The 22,143-nt window shown below is 37.1% G+C and overlaps 1 protein-coding gene across 2 annotated transcripts in view; it reads right to left on the bottom strand.

Moving 5' to 3' along the window:
• FBXO11 (F-box protein 11) overlaps positions 1 to 22,143 on the bottom strand; it is a 70,185-nt gene that overhangs the window by 25,581 nt on the left and 22,461 nt on the right. The window contains exons 2-7 of one of the 2 annotated variants that reach the window (XM_088161044.1): positions 9,789 to 9,916; positions 9,610 to 9,691; positions 3,891 to 4,032; positions 2,506 to 2,635; positions 1,410 to 1,493; positions 1,192 to 1,324 (exon numbers count right to left, since the gene is read on the bottom strand). In XM_088161044.1, the coding sequence (XP_088017170.1) occupies positions 1,192 to 1,324; positions 1,410 to 1,493; positions 2,506 to 2,635; positions 3,891 to 4,032; positions 9,610 to 9,691; positions 9,789 to 9,916 (699 nt within the window). Of the gene's footprint in view, positions 1 to 1,191; positions 1,325 to 1,409; positions 1,494 to 2,505; positions 2,636 to 3,890; positions 4,036 to 9,609; positions 9,692 to 9,788; positions 9,917 to 22,143 lie in introns of both variants that reach the window. The other variant, XM_088161043.1, reaches the window with a different exon arrangement.

Below are 22,143 nucleotides of genomic sequence, written 5' to 3'. Positions count from 1 at the left end.
TGCTCCAAAAGCTCTCCACAACACAAACCAAAGCATTCGAAGTGGGCATGTTCAGAATGTTAGTTCTAGAAATGTAGTCACAAACTGACAAACTCACATACTAACACAGCCACATCTCGCAGATCTGTGGGGACAATTTTTCAGAATAACACTGGAACAATCTGGCTGCATTGCTCAAAACCATTCTCCCTGCCAAGGCTGCAAAACTCAGGCAAGAAGTGCCAGAACAGTCTTACTCAAGAGCAAAACAGCTGGTATGGAGAACAGATAAATATCTGAAAAGAGAGACTTTCCAAGAGGAACTTCGCAAAATGAACAACATATAGGTAGGAAACATATCCACCAAAACAAACAAACCCCCCCACCCTTACAAACAAAACAAAAAACCCCCAAACCCACCACCCTCAATAAAACCCACAACACAGTAAACCCAACCAATCCAGAGAAACAAACACAAACAGCAGGTAATTCATTTCTGGATCACCACAGGAGCAAGAGGTCTGAGACCCCTTAACCAAAAACTCTATCAGACAGTAATACAACCTGAATTCCTACCTAGTTATCATGCTACTGGGAATTAGCATGCTCCTAGTAGTGACAGGAAAAGCAAGTAGCTCCACAAGTACCATAATTTGCAGCCTGGTATATTATATTACCTTCCTAAACCCTTCCTATTCTCCAAGTCTTATTTCCTTCTGCATAAAGGTTCCTGTCCAGAGGAACAGTTGGAAGAGAACAGAAGAACTTCCAGTCTCAGAATCCTTCTGCTGGATGGTCTCATATCCTTCCTCAAGATGGAATTATGATACTGAAGAAAATGGGACAGATACTAATTTGAGCTTGTTCCCACTGCTGGTTTCTATCTGGAGATAGGTTTTATATATATGTATGAATGTAAAAATTTCAACTGCAGTCCTATATAACTGAATAAGCATTCTGACAAATTCCATTTTTTTCTCCTAACGAAATAAAAAGATAAGTTATTCCAAGAACTGGCAAGCAGACAACAGCACTTCAATATGAAGCATAAGCTACTTTTGAGTTAGTGACACTTGTACAAAAACCACTTATTTGCTAGGCAGATGAAGAAAGATGGGCATTTACACTGGGTATTTAATACATCTGAGTATCATGGTAATTAAGGCAGTAATTAACACAAGTTTGAGACAGTGATGCTCCTAGTTTACATACCTGCACCAATCATGGTGATTGGAGATTCTATATATATCCATTCATCAGTATATATACCAGAGTGAACAAAGATAAGTCCATCAAAATGAGCTTCTTGAACTCCACCAAGAGCATCCTCAATGGTATCATAATACTAGAAGAAAAGGAGCAAATTTAGAGTAATGTCCATTTCCATTTATAGATATATAAATAATTTTAAGAACTGCTTTAAAACATACCAACATGTTTTCTCTTCCTTTGTATCTTGCAGGATTACTGTAGAAGTGTTCAGCAAAACCTGGCTTTACATGTGCTCCTTTGTACTGAAAAAAAAAAAAAAAGGAAGAGAGTTTGTGATAGGTGGGACTGAATGTACTGACAGGAGATCTACTAATTCCCTAACTAACAGGCCATTTGCTGATATCAGTTTGTCCCAGGAAGTAAGGATCATATACTGACCTCCCACTCTAGGAACACAATTTGAAATGGCAACACCAAAAATGTGTGAGCCTAAGGGAGTGATCAACTAAGAGTCCAACTACTTACACAGCCATAAGCCTTGAAACTGAAAAGCTTCATACACTTGAAACATTCCACAGGAGCTGTCCTTACTTCCACCTCTTGATTCTCTAGCAGCTTGCCACAAAAAATGCATTCTTATGGTGAGGAAAAGAGAATTCCACACCTTCACTAGTGATTGAATACTAAACAAAGAAGCCAAGTCCTGCATTTGTCCTCAACACACTTCAGAAATTCATAAACCAACAACGCATGGCATTGCATGATACACTCACCTTGATGTTAGGTTTTCCTAGTATGATGCCCAGCCATTGATTCAATATCTTTGAAATTTTGGATTAGAGGTGCAATCACATTCCTTAAAGAATACTTGTTTACCTACAGTCAGGCCAGTTGTAAATCACTATTTAGACCAAGTGATATTACCAATGCAGGTTTGGTTCACCAGAGGAAGATGGACACAAATCTGATAACCAGCACACACACTGGTTTAGTAAGATACAACAGCATCTTTCACATTGTGAGTCTCAGGCCATGACAATCTCATACTCAAAATTTCAGTGATGCAAAAGCCAACACAGAAAGCCAACAGAAGCGTTGGATACTCAAGGACTTCACTTTACCATGTAGTGTCTCCCTAAAGAGCACCCCAGAACAGGAAATAACTTCTGAATTCCCCCTACTGCACGACACCAACCATAAGGACCTTAAAGTCTAAATCCAAGATAATTACTGTTGTCGGCCACATTTCAGAAGTTGGTGTTTTTACTTTTATAAATACCCATAAATTTGAAAATAAATGAATAAAACTGTTACCAGCTGCTGGAAGCTTTCTTTCCAGGGATTTGGGTGTTCATATTCTTCTGGATTAATCTGATAAAATTTACCAGGTTCAGGATGCATCATTGGACGAGTGTACTCAAATACTTCCATATATAATCTTTTCCTGAGCAGAAGAGAAAATTAATGCATTTCTGATAATCTTTCATTTTCATATAAAGCCAATAGCTAAAACAATGGCTTTTTTGAACAGAATTTTCCAATGACAGTGAATATAATCAAGATCAGTACCTACTACTTAAAACCAATTTTTTGTTGTACTGACTTTTGCGTTTTTCTGACAAATTTTTGTGTGTTTTATAATTCAAGACAAAAAGTTCTCAACGTGCAATTTTCATGACAAAACTTAAACAGTTACACTATTTGCAAATCAAACTGTGCATTAACGACAGCATTGCTTTAACACCTACAAAAACTAGTAGCACAAGTATAACAAAACTTAAGACCAAGCGTGCCACCATCTCTTCTTCACCTTGCCAAAAAAAGACTGAAAAATGCATTCACCGAGAACAAGTGATGCACTGTATTCCAAAAAGAGTTAATCAGTGAACAAATTACAGTGGTTTAAAAAGAAGAAAATGGCACACAGCAGTTGGATTCTTTTCATTAGTGCCAGAATGCAAATAATTGCAGTGTCCAAGCCTGCTGATATTAAGCCCAGACTTACAGGATGCCACTGAATCACAGAAGTTGTAATTCCTCTGACAAGGCATCCCCAAAGCTGTCATTAGGACAGAAAAAAAGGGGTAGTTCTATGATGTTATTTTATTATTTTTCTTTTAGTCTTAATCTTTACTTCTAAAGAAAAGCAGCTTAAGAGATACGTTGGTTTTTTTCCCATATAAAAAACTGAATAAATGGGAACTAAATTTGTAAACTCTCAATAACCTAGGGGTAGAGCAGACTCGTGAGGGAAAAAAGCTCAAGTGTCCAACCATTAAACAAAACAAAACTCCAAAAAATACCAAAAAAACCCCCATTTAAGTAATACTAGACAAAGCCTGCATGTAAGTTGAAGAAATGTTTTTTTTTCCTTCTGTGTGAAGTAACATAATCCCCATAGTAGCCTAAAAGATGTTCAAGAGGGAAAGAATGAAATGGCAACTGAAGGAACAGATTTTTTAAAACCAAGCACTGTTCAACTAGTATCTCCATTACTAGAGAACTAAGTTTTACTGTTTAATACATATAATCAGATATTCATAAGTAACAAATAACGCTTAACTAAACCAGACATAATAAAATACAACTGGTTTTCCTTCAACTAATTGTAACCAGCGTTTCAATTTTTCTATTGTACTGGCATCTTGAGCAGCACATCTAGTATTTCTCAAGATAATGAGGAATAGCTTTTCACTTACCACAAAATTGGATCATTAGCCAGCTCACTGAAGCGTTTACACACACAAGCTGCTCTACAGAGATCCTGCTCCAGCAGGTAGGAGAAGATCTTTAGAACGACTTCATCTGGCAACTTCTCCTGAAGATATTGTTCTGCAGGTGCTGCTATTAAACAGTAATCAATACAATGTTATTGACATATTTAGCGAGCTCAAATTTTGACTGCAGATTACCAACTTATCACTTGAAAGATTCCCATTTAAAATGCCAATTATCTCAAGGCAGCCTTTTTTAAAAGCTTGTTCCTTCAAAAACCGAAGGCAAAAAATCCAATAGAAGGTACAGACTTCAAGTCCTCTTTCCAAACTTCTTATTTCTGCAAACAAGTGCAGATGTTAAGCAGGCTACTGTGCATGTTCCAGAAATGCTGGCTTCTCACTTCTATTAGTCTCATTGTGGTTCAATTAACCCACATTATCCATACAATAATAATAACGCAGTCCCAAAGCCAAAGTGTCTGCAAATGTTTTCAAACACAAAATAATTTAATCAGAAATAGTCACTGTCTAGAAAAACTACTAGGAAGACTTCCTTGTTCTCCCATATTAAACACATTAGGGAAAGAGGACATCTGGGATGTAGGAAACCAAGAGCCATCAATAATTCCTAAGTCCCCTCCTTCCACTTACTCCCATTTATGTTCTTCCTCTTAAAATGAAAAATCTAAACCAGAAGAAGTATTAATCTTGCCAGATTCATTTCTTCAGAGAGGCTGGAGAAAGTTGTATTCTCATGACAGGAGTGCACTTTGTTAAACTCCTGCTCATAGACACTCCACATACAACAGCTCCTTTGGGAAAGCCCTGCCTGCAGTTTGTGTTCTCAGCAGACCCTCCTAGGACAGGAATCCTCAAAGCAGGAAAGTTCTGCTGGCAAAGATCATTTGTTTGGCTAATGCCTCCAGAATCCTTTCTATGATCCTCAAGGCACAGCCACACAGAGCAGCTTCCAAAGTTTGAATGCCTTGCATGCAAATCCTCTAAAGTTGGTGAAGCCCACTGAAGTGACCTTAAGAAAGATGACCTACTAAATACGAGGGAATAATAGTATTATGAAAAATAGTATCCGTGCAAGTTTTCACAGACAAACGAAACAAACAAACTGCCCCAGGATTCCCCTGGGCAAGGCAGCACAAAGAAATGTGTTATTTCCAGCTGTAAGATGGAGAAGACAGGAACTGCAGGCACTCAACTGTGGCTTTTTTACTCCCCCTCCAACTGGGGTCTGCAGACCACATCACCGGAACCTATGTATTCTGACAGAAGTGATTAGAGTTGTTTTTCCAGAGCGTCATGCTTACATCTCTGATCAGACCAGGTAGTAGAAATTCTGAAATATTCCTGAGACTGCAGCACCTTCCCTGAACGTGTTCCTTATTGTGCCATCATATGATTGTCCCCTTAGTGATTCCAAAATACCAATTTCATCTCAGATGCCAGAGGGGTATTTATGCAGCTGACAGCTGCTCACAGCAGTATCACAGTTTACAGCCATAAACTATAGGTATATGCCACTTCAACCAACAAAAATCTATGCTGTGCCAAAGTGGTTAAGGGCCATCATTCCACACATCCACAGCTATTTGTTCCCAGAGTAGTCTATCCTCCTCCTGAATTTTTTATGATCAGCTTCTTGCTGTAGTCCATCTCAAGCTACAGAATTGCTAGCATGAGACACAAGAAAAGAAACAGGAATGAATGCCCAGAAGTTGGCCAAGACAGTTCTCTTCTGCAACAGCATTATTAATGGCAGATTACAAAATTATTTTTAATCAAGGAAAAACAAAACAAAACAAAACAAAGCCTTATAAGCCAGGCTGAAGCCAGTAAGTTGGTAAAACTTATGAAATACAAGTAGTCTGGAAAGGACTTCTGCTCAAGAGACATTTGGGAAGGCTGAAGTCTGAAGAGCTTAACAGCAGCCTGTAAGGGGAACATGGTTGGGCATACCAAAAAATGTTACATGCCCTATCAATGCTGGTTTTTAGAAAGGTCTTTTTCCACTGAAGATATAAAGGGTCCTCCTTGTGTCAAACAGGCAGGAGCAGTTTATTCTACAGTCCTAATTACTCTTGAAATGCATCACACAATAACTGGACATTGCTTCTGAATTAATCTTTTTCTGGTAGCTTTCCAGTTAGATGTAGTTTTCTACTGTCTTACTGAAAGCTGAAATGTTATATTGCAGATATGAAACAGTAAATCTTCCCAAGTTTTCCATGACCTGTCTTCTTTTAACACACAAATCCCTGAGGCATATAATTTAAGCAGTTACTCCATAAACAACCTGAAGGTCTTTTTCTTCCTTTATCTATATTAAGACTTTGAATAATTTTTTACTGAATGGGGAAGCTCACTAACATAGAACCTTCCCAGTGCTCCCAAGTTCATACTCCTGTTTTCCTCCCTAGGCTCAATTTCAAAACTGAAACTGAAATCCAGATGTGTTTCCTTACTGCAGGGGACAAGGACCAACTTTAAGAAAGTGACAAAATACTTGGAAAAAAAACTATAAAAATTTACAAGCCTCAATTAACCTTCTTGCCCCTGCAATTTTTCAAGTTGCATTTACTTGGAAATTTAGGCAGTGCTTTCAAAATGAAGATGATGATTTTACAGGTGTTTGCTATCCTCACTCAGCTTTATTGAAAATCCTGTAGAAGTGAGCCATTTAAATTGCCCTTCTGCTCAATTAAGCAGGGGTTGATTTAAGATTTCTCCACTCAAATCACTGATACAGTGATTACCAGGTGAAATTCTCCAGTATAATTTTTCTCCAGAAAAAGCTGATTTGCTTCTTAATGTGACAACTTCTCTGTATCCAAGAGAGACCTACATGACTTTGCTCTATTAATCCACACTTCACATCTTGGATATCTTTTTAGTAATGTGTCAAAGCAAGGATGTAATCCATGTGTTCTTACCCTCTGTTTACAAAAATGAGCCAAAACAGTTTTTAAAGGCTTGTCTGGCCACCAAATCAGAAGCATTTATATGCTCCTACTCCTGACAGTTTCATGCCTATTGATGAAGTGAAGGTAATGTACAAAATGCATGCTCATTAAAAGAAATCCAACCAGTTTTCCAAATAAGTGTCAAAACCAGACAAGAATAAAAATAAAAAACGAAGTGTGAGAGGTCATTACCAATCTTTATCTTTGCCCTAATGTAAGTTGACAGTTGAACTATTTATGATTCAGCAAGCATTAATATACTGCACATCTGAAAGTTAGAAACACAGCTAGTTATGTCATTCCATTTCCACAGGATATGCACAAAGCTAATTCAGTTTCAGTTTTGATCGTTTAGCTGATAGGGACTAGCAAAGTAATACCAAGACAAAGAACAGGGAAAGCTGTCTGAAAGTGAATTCCCTTCTATGTACAAAGACCAAGAATGCCATCCCAAGAATCCAAAATTGTAAATTATGTCTTATATGGTTGCTTTTTTTGTCCATTTTAGTTGAGAAGATCAAGACAAATAGCTTTTTCTCCATATGGACATATTTAGTAAAAATCTTTTCTTGTTAAGAAGCAAAAATATGTCAGAAACATAGCATGTATTGTTCTTGGGAAAGTATCTTAGGAAATCAATAGGAAAACAAAAAAAAAATCAATTTAAAAAGTAAGCTCTATAAACTTATTCATGTTCCTAGTGTACAGAACAATCAGTGAGTGAGCCAGTAACCTCAAGTCTCAGTATGTACTGCAAATCCATAGTTCAGTGAAAACAGAAATTTAAAATAGCAACACTCCCAGCAGAACTAACTCTGAAATCTGTATTAAAATACACATTTTTCCAACTCCTGGCTCCACTCCAGATGGAAATTCTACTGGACTGGCATTTCTCCTTTCAACTTCACTGAATTTTCCTCCACTCAGAGTCTGTTCAACAAGGAACAGTTTTCCATCAAGAAATTTTCCTGTATTTCTAGTCCCTCACCTTCATTTTATCTACAGCTCTAAACGCTTGTACAGCCCAGATGACAACACACAATTGCCATTCATGACAATCCAAAAAGTCTCACAACTCAGTGGCAACAGCTATCATTACCTATGCCAACAAAAACCACGAGGTAGACTGTGCGTTAAAATAAATGTCACCAGAATCAATATTCGTGCAAATTTAGAGGAATCTCTTAGAAACTCAACAGGGAGGATAAAAAATAACCATCACCCATACTGGGAAAGAGATTAATAGAAAATGGTTTGAGTTTGAGGACACTCCTTTCTCACCTTGCAACTGGCTTGAACACAGTCCTAAAAGTAAAATTGTAAAATCACTGTTTACAATTTCTCTGTTAATTCTATGCTAGAGAGAAGCCTCCACAATCCCCATTCTTTCCCCTCATGAGCTCAAGAATCTAACAAATGGAATGCACAGTAGAAGTGTGGAGAATTCCTCTTGAAATCAGTGTCATTCATGTTGGAAAGTTACACACTTTCACTAAAGAAAGGAGGAGAGTAAAAGCACAATGACCAACACAGCAAAAAAGTGAACGAAATGGAAGAAAAACTAAGAACTGTCAAGAGAAACGGTGTCTGTGACAAGACAACTGTGCACAAGGCTACAGAGAGCCAATCAGGACAATCAGCCAATGCAAAATGACACAGGTTTATGTCCCATTGGTTCTGGCTATTTCAAGAATATAAATCTGAAGTTAAATGGTTCTTGAACAGCTGCTAAAATGAAGAGTTGATCAGAGAGGGGGAGAATAAAACAAAGGCGGGAAAAGAGAGCTCAAAAGACAAAAAACTATACAGTGGAGAAAACGAGAAGCCAGAAATAGCAGACCTCAACAGAAGGAATGAAAACAGACCCCAAACCCTGTGCCAACTGCTCAGTTTTAATTCACAATATTAAGGGAGACGTGGACTAATAAAAACAGAAGCAAAAAAAGCAGGAGAAACCACATCAATGGGAGTTGGCAAGCATTAGTGTTGATTTTCCAGGCAAAAGTGACAGCAGATCTCCTGGAACTGAAGAGTGTACCAGGAGACAAAAAACAAATAGAAGCAGAGACATTGAAGAACTATAAGGAAAACAGAACAAGCAGGGGATAGGGGATGTGTGCCTGTATATACCTACAAAGTGTGTCCACACAAATAAAATACACGATACAGTTATATACACATGTACTGAATGTGTTTTTATTATACAATGTATATTTACTGCAGATGTGTGCAAAAATCTACGTATGTTATGTACGCAGGTACATCTGTTGTTTCATTTACAAATACACCAAGTCTTTGCCTCTCTCCACAATGAAGTGCTATTATGACATATCCAAACTACTCCTAAAAACGCAATGGAACAATGCCATCAATATCAGAAATTAGGCATTAATTAGGTAATTAAGCATTGCAGTATTATTGCTCCTAACAGTAGCTTAGATACAAGTACACAGCACTATGAGAATAAAAAACAACCAAAACATGCCTGCAGTGAAGCAGACAGAACAAAGGATCAGATTACAAAAATTCCAATTGAAATTATGCTACCAAATTTGAAGTTCAGAACAATCTTGTAGTTTTGTTTTGGTAGTTTTTCCCCACTGCTGTTTCTTACTTGGAGAACACACAGAAAAATAGTTTGGGGACAGTATGTGCAGGAGAATGCATTATGTTAAAATGTCTCCACTCCTTCTCCCTCGCCCCCTTTTTAGTACAAAAGTTATTACCTGATAAATCCTGGGATTTCCCAGATACTCTAGCACGTTTTGCTCGGTGACCAAAGTTTTCAGTAGCTGAAGTAGAGGCACCCTTTAATGAAAAATAAGAAAATTTAAGAAAAATACTAACTAGTTTCATATTCTTGAAACAGTAAAATTTCCTTTACAATTAAAACCAAAGAAGTTACCTCCATACTGCTCTTTGTAGGACAAGCTGTTCTTTTAGGTAGAAGAGTTTTTCTGCGAAGTTGGTATGGGCTGTTTTGTGCACCAGGACCTGATTCTTCTGCAACCATATCTGCAGGTACATCATCATCTGCAAACAAAATGAGAAATTCGATAATTGGAATTGTAGTTTTGCTTCATACCAGGAAAATGCTACAGGAATTTTCAGGTAAGTACATAATCAGATGGGTGTTAGAGAACACAGAACTTCCAGTAAAAAAAAAAAAAAAAAGTCAGAATATCACAGCATACAAATTTAAGTTCCTTCATGTGTAGTTTCTCCATACATACACAGCAGCTACACCAAAAGCAGCTTAAGAAAAAATAAACAACCAAAAACCTAGGCTTTTGGTTTCCCTGCAAGCATTTAATTCACTACACTAATTCAATCACCTCATTACTTCAAATGTTTTACCTAACACTATCAGCAGAATGAGGAACACTGAAGTATCAATTATTAACTAAATGTTATCAAGAAATCGTTTAGTAAACATAGCACTTAGTACAAAATTCAAGACTGAGTTTTCCCCAAACATCTTGGGAACAGCTCAGGCCAGCACACAAAACCTTCCGTAAAATGGAGGTAGCTTTAAATACATACATTCTCTTTACCTAAATCACACTTCAAAAAATAAGAGCATATTTTCTCCCTGCCCTTTAAAAAAGAAGTGCAGAAAGTATCAGGAGCATAAATTTAAAGGTTTTGATTCATTAGTTTCAATTTTGTCTGAACATATATTTATGGAACATACTTGAAACAAGCAAGAAATAATTACTCATCAGTGCATGCCCTGTAACTAACATTACATTATAAAGTTGCAAGAATTTTTAAAAGGCCAGAACAAAAAGCATCTAGAAAATAAATTAAGACCATATTCTACTTAAGTAAAAGGTATACTTTCTGCAGATGCTTAACTGTGAGAAAACAATTTTCCTTTTCATTTTAATTGCCTTTTTCTACTTAAACTGGGCAAAATGTGATGTGAAAATAATAGCCATAAAAGCAGTGCCACAGAGACAGCAGTTTTCCTGAATATATTAGGTTGAAGAGACTAACATAAAATCCACAAGAAAGAACCCAATATGCCACCAATAAAACTCCCCTACTCTTCCAATACTACAGAAGTAAAACACAAAGCAATGCAATTCTGAAGTGACTCACTTGCATTTCAAAATCTTGATCTCATGATTTTCCTAAAGGTTTCTGGTTGGGGGTTTTTTGACATAAATTACAAAACATTGTACTTATATCGGATTATACACACCATGCAGCCTGAGCTGCTACAGCAGTGCAAAAAAAAAAAAACCAAAAAAAAAAAAAAAAAAAAACCCCAAAACCCCAAACTACTTTTCCCCTTCCTTAGCCGGTATTTATAAACGGAAATCTTGCCATGTACCATTAGAGATCACAATACCCAAACAGAGGACAGAAACTGGTGCAAAGATGAAGTTCACTGGTGATATGTACACCACACAGGCTCCTCAGAGCTAACAGAGGAAAGCTTCATCGCCTCATTAATCCACCTGACAATTAACCTGCATGTACCTCCATGATCAGCCTTCAGCCGGCCCAGCAGCTGGTCCAGCTCAGCACAGCCACAAGATCACATGATTGGGAAGAATCACCAACTGCACAGGTTTTTAAGGACAGAAGTGAGCTTTGAAATTTCTATCAAGACACCACTTTTTAAAAGAGAGCCACCTCCAAAACTTCAGCTAGAAGCTGGCTCACACTCCCTGTCTGCTGCTTCCCAGGCACACCTCACCTCTGACTAATTCACTACCTAGGATGGATAAGTATTTATGAATTATGCAAAAAGCCTAGAGGACACTGATAGATGAACTGTAGTCAATTTTCCTGTGAAGGCATTTCTGGCTCAGCATGGGGATGATCACTGCCTGTGTGAGGTCACTGACCTCTGAGAAGATTCCATGCATACTCATGGTTCAGTCATTGGGCTTTACCTGTTTCTTTGCATATCTGATCAAAAATACCCTCTCAATTTAACAAGGTAGGCAGAAGACAGAAGCTGCTAGAAGAGAGCTCCCAGCCTTCCCTGGCACACCGAAGCAGAAAAGCAGCCGTGGGTGTGAAGCAGGCCCTGCCAGGAGGAATTCAGGCACCACCACCAGCCCCTGAGGCTCCACACAGCAAAACACCCAATGTACTCAGACATTGCAGCATGGGTCAATTTGCAGGCGTTGTTTCTATTTTAGATTTGATACGGTAACTACTGTATCAAACGGTGTTTACTGTTCCTAATATCCCACAGAAGCTACCAGGGGACTTGGAGCATCCCTCCTTCCCTATTTTGCATTGAAGACACAAGATGACTGCCAGAACAGCTGGGTTTTCCCTCCTGTTCTGGATGGTCAGTACAACAGTTCAAAATTGCCACGTGAAACACAGCAACAGCATCATAAGCAAAGGTAACAGGGGAAAAAACAGAAAGCAAAGCAGAGAATTTCGATCGCTCACTAGGTGATGGAAAGGGCAGAGATAAACCCCAATCAGGTCTTCAGAAGAACACCCAGGAGGCCACAAAGGACAGAATGTATTACTGATGCAAAGATACAGCAGAAGCCTGTGGGCTAAAATGGAAGAAAAGGTCAGTTTGGCTGAAACACTGAAGGACTGGCTAAGCAGAAGAGAAATATATTCATTTTCTTGCAGTGTGTTTAGGAAAATGGCAGGAGTCCCACTAAAAGATCTCTTTTCTAGCACAGATGTCATTAACAGATACACACACACTCACAGCAGGTATCAGAATGAAAATTTTCCTTTTTCCATCTGAACACCAAGGAAGATGAGGGAAGGGTACCATGATGTCTCTCACCAGCAGTTTTTGCCACACTTCTAAGGGGCTTCCGCACAGATTTCTGACACTTCAGGAATAACAATTGATTCCATTTTTCCAGATGCAGCCTGTGTAGCTACTGCCAAGTGAAAAAGTACCAGGAAACCTGAAGGTCTCGAGTGATCCCTAAGAGCAGTAGCCTTGGTGCCTGGTTTTAGCCTTCCAGATGCTCCCTGTAAGCCCTGAACAGACTAAAGCAGCTACACTGGGAGCCTTCAGAGAGATGCTGCTCACAAAGTAACACTTCAACACTGCACACTGCCCTTCCCTGAGCAAGGAAACTCTTAAACCAGACTCCAAGAGCTCTGTATTGAAAATCCTTCCCTAAAAAACACTTCAACGTACACCTGCTTTAGAGCAAAAATATGTTTTAAAATACAGAAACTCAGCGCCTCCAAAATATTTTGAAGAAACCTATTTTAAACTGTAACAGTATCAGGCAGTAACATACATAAAAAGCATTATAATCACATTTGTTGATGATAGAAACATAAAAGTCAATAAACAAATTTGGAAGAGTGTGTGTGTGTAATATTAATATCATCATACAAACACCTGCTGAAATGACTGCCAGATGCTGTCACGATTTTAACCAAGTCAATATGTTTGCAGTTTTTAAGAGATTAAATTAAGCTGAGTCTGCTCTCAATTAAAAATATTTACCTGAATATTTTAGACCAATTATATTGTATAGTAAGATAAAATAATTTCAAATAAAATCATGTTTACTGAACCTCATGACTCTACAGGTCAAAACCTAAATTTAAATTAAGAATTATCTCACCTAATAATTCAAAATGACTCATGAATCTGAACTGTAACACTATAAACTTTAAGACGCACAAAAGACCATAAAGGACAAATACTTCCAGGAGGAAAAGAAGAAAAAAAATCTGCCATTCTGGCAACTACTGTCAAAAGTGCTTTGCATTTCCAAAGATGCTGTGGAAGTGAGTACATTAAAATAAAGAAAAAAAAAAAATATATATAATTGACTTTTGTTTATCAAGACGTAAGTTACAGTAGTGACAGTGTTGTCAAGAGCTAATTATTAAAAAATATACATACCTAGGTCACTTCTAAAGAAAATTTATCATGTCCACAATGTCTTTTCCAAAACATGTGCACGTGGTTTAATTTCTACCTTATATGCATTCAGATTGTATTTCCAAAAAGCATCATAAATATAAATGACAACTCTAAGGTTGTTAAATTCTTTAAAACGTAAAGAAAAAAGCCTTAAATTCCCCCAGCACTCATCATAAAAATTAAAAACAGGGGAAAGGACCCCAAGGAAGGCAGCTCATACACTAATCTGTAGTGTTTGATCACTTAAGTTTTCACTCTGCAACATCTTATTTTTGTGCTGGTTTTCTGTACCTTCCTCAAATGGGGCAGGAGGAGCAAAATCAACCAAACAAAAAGATCTGTAGTTAAGAGAAGCAGAGTCTTGGGGGTGGCAGGTATTTCCAAAAAGACACAGCACTGAAATTGTTCCTGCAGACTGGGGGAAAAAAGTGGTGGGAAACCTAATCAACCAGTTTTAAGACAGGAAAATCCATATTGAATTGAGAGTGATCTAAAATAGCAGCTCTGAAAAATAAAGTTACCTATTTGAATAAGCCATAATTCATCCTGCTTATTAAACAAATTTTAACAGGAGGAGTTCACTAAACAGTGTTTTTAGTGTTTAGTTTTTTAGAACCAGCAGAACTTTAGAATGAAATAATAAACTACTATAACAAAAAAATTCCAACACTGTCCATCTTCATAACTAAAAGACAACATAAATGAAGCAACTAAAATGTTAACTGATACAGTTCATTTGCTCTGGATTGAGCTTATCTTGCCATAAATCTGGCAAAACCCATATCAAGCATCCTGCCAGCCTGTGAGATGACAGCCCCAACTACTTGATTAGATCCAGTTCTGGATTAGCTCAAAATTCCAAAAGAGAGGAGAGGATGACAAATATTTAAGGGAGTAGAGAGGAAGGTACCCCCAACAGAGCTAACAATGAAGGCAAGTAACTTACCGAACAGAAAAGCAAGGCAGTTCTGTATTTGCACTTACAGCAACATCTCTGCAGCAAACTGCCGACCCAAAAACCAAGCAGAACACACCCACTCACTACTTTTCTTTAAGGAGCAAGTCTCCGGGAGTGAGCTGTTAAATAAATGCATGTATCAGTAGTGTGACTGACACTCATCCTGTGTCCTTGAAAACATTCCTAACAAGTGGCTGACACCTGAAAGCAGATACAGTACCAACACATGAAAGATACTGAATATAGAACTTGCACATACTCTCTATCTCAGAGCAAAAGTTTCTCACACCAGTAGAGGCTTACTCATTGATTCCAGGCAGCATTTAAGGATTAGTTTAAATTATAGATGGCTTAAGGTTGCTTTTGAAATGGAGACCATTTTCTTTTGAGAGCTGAAGAGAAAAAAAAACACTTGCTAGGAATACCACAACCAAAAAAGCCTCCAGAAGCCCCCCACCCAAAGCAAGCAAAACCCCAACAAAACTGAGAAAGATAACATGAAAAGTTCACAGAGCTCAGATCCAACACGTCCTAAAGGCAGGAGCATTAGCTGGTCCTTCACAGTCAAATTCCACTTCTCTACAGCAGACTTGGGGAAAAAAAAAAAGGTCCATAAGGAACAGGAGGTATGTGTACAGCTACTCCATTTTACGTTGAATGTTAAAAACATGGTTTTAAAATAATTAGCTGCAAACTAATTTGCTACTAACAAAAACATTAAGAAATACTGTGATATATTTTTATATTATTATAGAAAGAAACGCTGCAGTATTTTTCAAGCATTATCCAGAGCAGCACAGCTCACAGAAAGGTAAAATCTAAAAGGTACTAATTTTGTGTAAGGTTCTGATGGCACTGGTCAATGAGAAGGATAAACCTCTGACTGGAGACAAAGCTGTTTGTCTGGAAGAGACCCTGCAAGAAAAAGATTTTGAGTCAGAACTGCTACTCAGAGTAACAGGCTCAGTTTGGAAAGGGGACAGATCTAACATTAAAAATGTATGCTTTTGTAAAGACTACAGAAAGATCAGACTTCCTGAATGCCATATGGAATAAAGAGATTCTGCCTTCTGGGAAGCAACAACCAGACACAATAACCATTACTGACTACTAGAATATTTTAAATATACATACAATTTCTTACTGACAATAAACCAGAGATATACAACAATACGCAAAGCACACTGTAGCTTGTAACAATTTATCAAATAAACAAAAATTGTGTGGATTACTTAAAATTTTCCTGTATGAAATTTATTTCTCAATTGAAAGAGGGGGGGAAATTATGCTTAAACTATAAATCACAGTACTTGTATAGAGCAAAATTTAAGAAACACACACATACGACACCACCTTCCACCCAAAGAATCAAACAGCACCTTTTTTGCATTACATTTTAAGCTTTTAAACATCAATACCCAAATAAGATATTTTATTACTCTCTCTGGAAATAGGTCGTGCAGTCATGACGGCCTAAAAAGAGTAAGAATAGATCAGACGTTCAAACTCAATCTATATTTATCCAGAAGCTCATGTTAATTTTACAACATATTTGGAAGTATTTTTTTCAAGAAGAAAAGCAACTACTTCTAGCTACACAGAAAGTTTCTTATAGCTGAGATTATTTCTTAAGTGTTACTCTTAGATAAAAGTTAATTTCTATGAGATCCTGATGTTTTCTCCTCCTCTGCTAGTTCAGCTAGCACTCCCAAAATGCTCCATAGGAAAACATGGTTTGCCCAGCGAGGCAAAAACTTAAATTCTTAGACCTGGCACAAAACAGACTAATAGAAAAGGAGACAATTGGGAAAGATACACTGGCTGTAAGTCCAAAACTTGTCCTCATCTATATTTCTTTTAAAATTATCAACAGCTACAAGCAGCTATTCACATCTTTACACTTAATTCCCTAGGAAGCTCACAGTCCAAAACCACCTAGCACAAAAAAACATGTGTTAATACCAGTTTAAAAACACTGCAGCTACTATGAAGATTATATTCCTTTTCAGATGCCAGGATTAAAAAGTGATAACGGGTATTTGATGAAAAATTCTGGTTTCTTTCTACAACCATGCCCTCAAAAGAGATATTTAACATCAGGTTAAAGACTGTATTTCTAAAAAAACCAAACATTAACATGCACATTTTTATTACACACAGAATAACTGTGCAAGTACCTGCATACTTGAGCTATTTGTTAAGTAACTCATTTTAGAGAAGGAAGAAAAAACCTTTTTCTTAGAACAAGCAGCTCTAATGATCAGCACTAGTATGTAGAACTGATAAACTAGAATTTCTAAGACAGATGTTATTTTCTGTTTTTTTTTTTTTTTAATGACATTGTTTTCCCAAGCTGATGATACCTGTATTATAGTACCATCTAATAACATTTAGCAAAGTAATAACTCTCCAGGTGGCTGCTGTGCAAGTATTAAGGGAACTTCCCTCCCTGCTTAATAGGCAGCTTGACTTCTGCTCTGACAAGCTTTCATTGAGAAGGGACAAGGAACCCTTTTTGGGTGCATTCTTCATTAAGAAAGCAATACTTTCAAAGCTGTGGCATTGCTGCATAGCTCCTTGATGCTACAGTGAAAATCTACCAAGTAGATTTTAAGGTTCAGAAATACAGTGCAAACAGCCTTTCATTGTTACATTTCTGAACAACACTAAATAAAACAGAGTATTATTACAAGCTGATTTTTTTTTCTTGTCCATTGTGACAACTGTACTCAAGATTCCAAGTAGGACCAATTAAAATTTCTACCTGGCCAAATTGCTTCATTTGTTAGGGCAGTCATATTACCAGTCTCAAAGGTCATCTCCCTCTCTGGCTGAAATAGAGCAACTTTCATCTCACTAGAAAAGCACAGCCAGTGAGAATAGTAGAAAACACTGAAATAGGTTCCAGCATCACCACTTTATTCTGACCAGAAAGATATTTCTGATCAATCCTCATACTCCAAGTTCAGGCAGCACTTCAAGGTCCCTGAACAAAGAGGTGAGAATGGAACCCTGTGACCACACCCTCCGAGCCTACAAAAAAATTCCAAAATCCCATTTTAGAAGGAGGTAAAGTGTCTCTCAGACAAGAAGGAATTATAAATTCTCCAACAGCAACACCGAAGTCACCAGAACACATAAACAGAGGAAGAGTGGAACCAGTCACTGGTACTTAAAAACAAAAACGCCCAAACAAAACCCCCAAAACAACAACAACAAAACAACAACAAAAAAAAAAACCCATGCAAACACAACCCCCACGAAAACAACCAACCAATTAAATAAACCATAAAAAAATATATTAAACCCAGAGAACTTGCTTCCATGAACAATGATGTCAGTCAAATGGCTGGACATTGCCAGGATGACAATCAGCCGCCAAAACTCAGGAGAAAAATGTTCTAACTAGCGTATGTAAAATTAATAAGAGATACTTATTTGTGAGGACAGCTTATTTCTAATAAGCAGAGAGTAGCTGAACTATGAAGCAGAAACCTTACCTTCTTTAATTAGACTAAGTCTGGATATTCTTGATACCAATAACTCCAGAAAAATAATTAGAAGTTTGTGATTTCCTCTTTGTATTAACTTCTGACAGCAATTATTTTCAGTCTCACCTCCTTTAGCACTGCTGAACTGAAGAAGGAACATGACACTATTCATTTCTTCTCTAGTTGAGTTTCTGGTATCTTTGAAAAAATGTGGGGCAAACCCACAGTCTAGGAATGAGTAAATTCAATGAAAATGCAGAGATTTCACTTAACACATCCACAACTTACATTTCAAGTTTTCTACAGTCCCTAACTGATCCATTTACAGAAATTTTCTGTGATCCATGGGAAACCAAGAGAAACATGGCTACTCTTGAAAGAGCAATAAAACAATTTACAGGTCTCATTACGAATTAACACTATTGCAGCTATTCAAGCATAACCCCTGTAAAACACCATCTCAGGGCACAATCATTTCACCCAATTTTCAGGAAATGAAAGCCTCCCACAGATTTCGCTGTCATGAGCCACATCTGCAGAACACTACCGTAGCACAGGCAGAAAAAAATACGTATCTCCTGCTACTAAGTGTAGTAAGCAGATTTGGAGATACTTGCCATGCAAAGCCATCTGCCTTCTGTGGACTCTCCATCAGAAGTGACTGACGTCTATCAATACATTGTCCCAGCTGAAATCTCATTATGCCAAAGAGCAGTTTTGATTAACCTTAGGAAATTCCTGGTTTTTAGTGCTTCAGAATTAAAAGAGCTTCTGAAATGCTTGGCATGACAGGGAAAGGCAGTCATGGATCTATCTTCCAGTGGCAAAAAGGCTAAGGAAAAAACCAAGCAAGATGAAAGGCCAGGCAATTCTTCTTGTGTGCTGGGTTCCAAAGGGTATAGTCAGTATTATTTCCTCTAAGAAATAAGCAAGAGGAGGAAAACTGTATAAATAATACTTTACAGCTTACTAGATTTGGCTGTCTTTTTTCCCTACTGTACCAAGCAAGGTTTCCAAGTCGACTATTGGTCTATGAAGAAGCAGAGAAACACCAAACAGTCCAGAAGAAAAAATGTGGACTTTGTAACCTTGACAGATAGCTGGGAGGAAAACACACCTTGTGCTAACACTCCTCACAGTTTTGGATGTTCAAGAGCATGTCTCTAGAAAAAGATAACTATGCAAACTGCAAAAGGAAAAAAATATTAATTCTGTTACCCTTTTTGGTTATTTCTCTTTAGTATTACATTGATATTCTCCTGCTGCCCTAGTACTACAATCAACACTTACACAGAATTTCAAATGTTACAGCTGAAATGAAAAAACTAAACAAAACCCAAAGAAACTTCAGCACGTACACCCCCCCAAAGAAACTGTGAAATATGACTATAAGAATACCTATTAGAATAACTAACAACAGTATCCTGAAAACATAAATACCTTAGACTGGAGAGGAAAAAAAATTTAAAATCCATTAGTTCCTGCTAAATTATTGCTCTTTTATTCACCAAAGAGACCTCTTGTTATAAGACATAATTATTTTTAACCTTTCAAGAAAGGCTATTTAATGAAAATAATATATATATGTGTGCCATTATGCCAGAAACATATACACATAAAAAAAGGAAAGCAAGCATTTCTTATCCTTGAATTAGTCAAAAATATGTTGTATCTAACGTATGTCCTAGTAAAGCTGAATTTTACAAGCCTAACTGTTGCAAGGTTCACATCTAGTCACTTATCTGATCCTTACTCTGAAAATTTCTCAATGACTGTTTGTTCCTATTATTCTATTCCTTAAATTACCAACTCCAAGGTGCCTGTCAAGAGCAGGAAGGCGGGGTTCTGTTTAGCTTCAAGGAAATAACTGAGAAAATAACGTGTGGAACCATATCAAGTGCCAAGTATCATCGGGGTGCAGGAGGGAAATACTTATTTGCCAGCATATATGTTATTAAGACAGGTTAAGAAATCTGTCATCAAACTATAAAACACCACTGCAGTAGTCAACATCTGATTCAAAACTAAATTTGTTAAGAGCTACAATAAAAATAAAAAACTGCTGACAGCACCAAATACTTAGTCCTACGACTAAGGGCCTACCTAAACCCAAGCTGCTTTGAGAAAAAGTACCACACAGAGAACAACTATCATTATTCAAAACTTCTACTCTGGGAGATAAAGGCTAAATAGCTTATCTACCAGGTTTTACAGTATTAATACATGATTTAAATACAAATTGGCAGAACAGGATCATCTGTTTTCCACTGCCAACATGTGTTGCAAAACAAACATGAGGAAAGCTGGAAAGAAGGTTTTGTATTATATGTTCAAGGAAATTGCAGCACAAGGAGAACACTCTGTTCTTCCTTGCCCTGTAGACTAAGGATCTTCTAAACACCCCAATCCAGAAGTTACTGCTCTTGGATATCTGGAGAGGAAAAAATATTACATCCTGATTTTATTAGAAAACAAAATGGCAAATTTTTGATACATTAATCAAGTTTTTATCTTTTTTTTGTTTTCTCTGCCTTTATATAGAACTTTTTAAAAAATAAGGTTTATATTTACAGATACACACTTCTTTTTTCAAACCTAAACATTTTGAGAATTCTACACACATTAAGTTATCCAGCCCATTCCACAGCACTGCATAACCAACCACCCCACAACACTCAGCTGGTTTTAACTTTGCTGTTTTCAACTGCAAGGAAAGGAGGCTGTCAGATGCTGACTGATGATGTATCTTTGCCATTAAAAGCAGAATCATGCATGAAATGCTGCATCAATGAACTAAAATCTTTTTAAGTAGCTATTAAATTTCCATTAGTATTTTCTATTAACACTGTCATTTCACATCATGAGGAGTTGTTATATATGTATGTATACATAAACCCATGTGGGTATATATATATCTCTAACAGCTGTATATAGGCACATTCAAACTTCAGAAACGTTTTTAATGAATAACATAACTGGTTTTGATATAGAAACTCTGATTTTGGTAAAACTTTAGAGATTAAAACACCACCAACTGTCAAGGTATGTGGGTGGCGGTGGAGGGCAAAAATCTGTGTATTTGGCTGTTAATTATGTCTTTTGGTAATTAATTACAATAACTGCAGATACATTTTTCCTGATAAATTCTGAAGTTAAATGTAATGGCTTATAATTTAAGAGTTTCCAGCATGAGACTTTTTGTAGTGAACACTCAAGTTTAAAACCACAGATGATGTCCTGTATCTGCTGAACTATTTTCAACTACTGACAATTTAATTTAAAAATAAATCTAGCTTCTTTTCTTAGTATCTCTCAACTGTTTTTCTTATGGTCCCAATTTGACTAAAGCTCTGTTACACTAAACATGATGGAAATGCCCATCTAAAAAAAACTCAAGGCCTTATAGATTCCTCCTTGACAGAAGAAGTTGATGCTTATTATTTCCATTTCAAATTTAATCTTAACAACATTAAGAGGAAATAAAGTTCAAGCACGCAGAGTAAGCTTGGTTATCTGAGAGCAAGTCACAAAATGGAAAGAAACTACTAATTTTTTTGTTTTTGTCAAAATTGTCCAAAATACTGGAAGTTTTCAATAGGGTTGTCTTTCTTCCTCCATAGTCTTTTAGTACACCTACAGCAGAATCCTGAACTTCTCATTTCTTAAACAGGCCCTCCTTCTAATACACCTGAACTCCTATTTTTCGTTTCCCAAATTTTGGATATTCACTCATTTTAAGACCAGACAGAAGGGGATTTTGCCATTTATTCTGTCTCTGTTTTGAAGGTCTGAGACACCATACCTCCTATAAATTTGTCATGCCTTAGTATGGCAAATTTCTACTCAAAAAAGCATTTTTAAATCCTGTGCATTAACTGTAAAAGCTGTTTGAACACATGCAGCAAAAAGCAATAGGGAAACA

Source organism: Sturnus vulgaris, chromosome 3 (assembly GCF_052056855.1).
Source record: "Sturnus vulgaris isolate bStuVul1 chromosome 3, bStuVul1.hap1, whole genome shotgun sequence".
Lineage (NCBI taxonomy): Eukaryota > Metazoa > Chordata > Aves > Passeriformes > Sturnidae > Sturnus > Sturnus vulgaris.
Note: the sequence above shows the minus strand (reverse complement) of the source record. Positions and strands in the feature narration are given on the sequence as shown.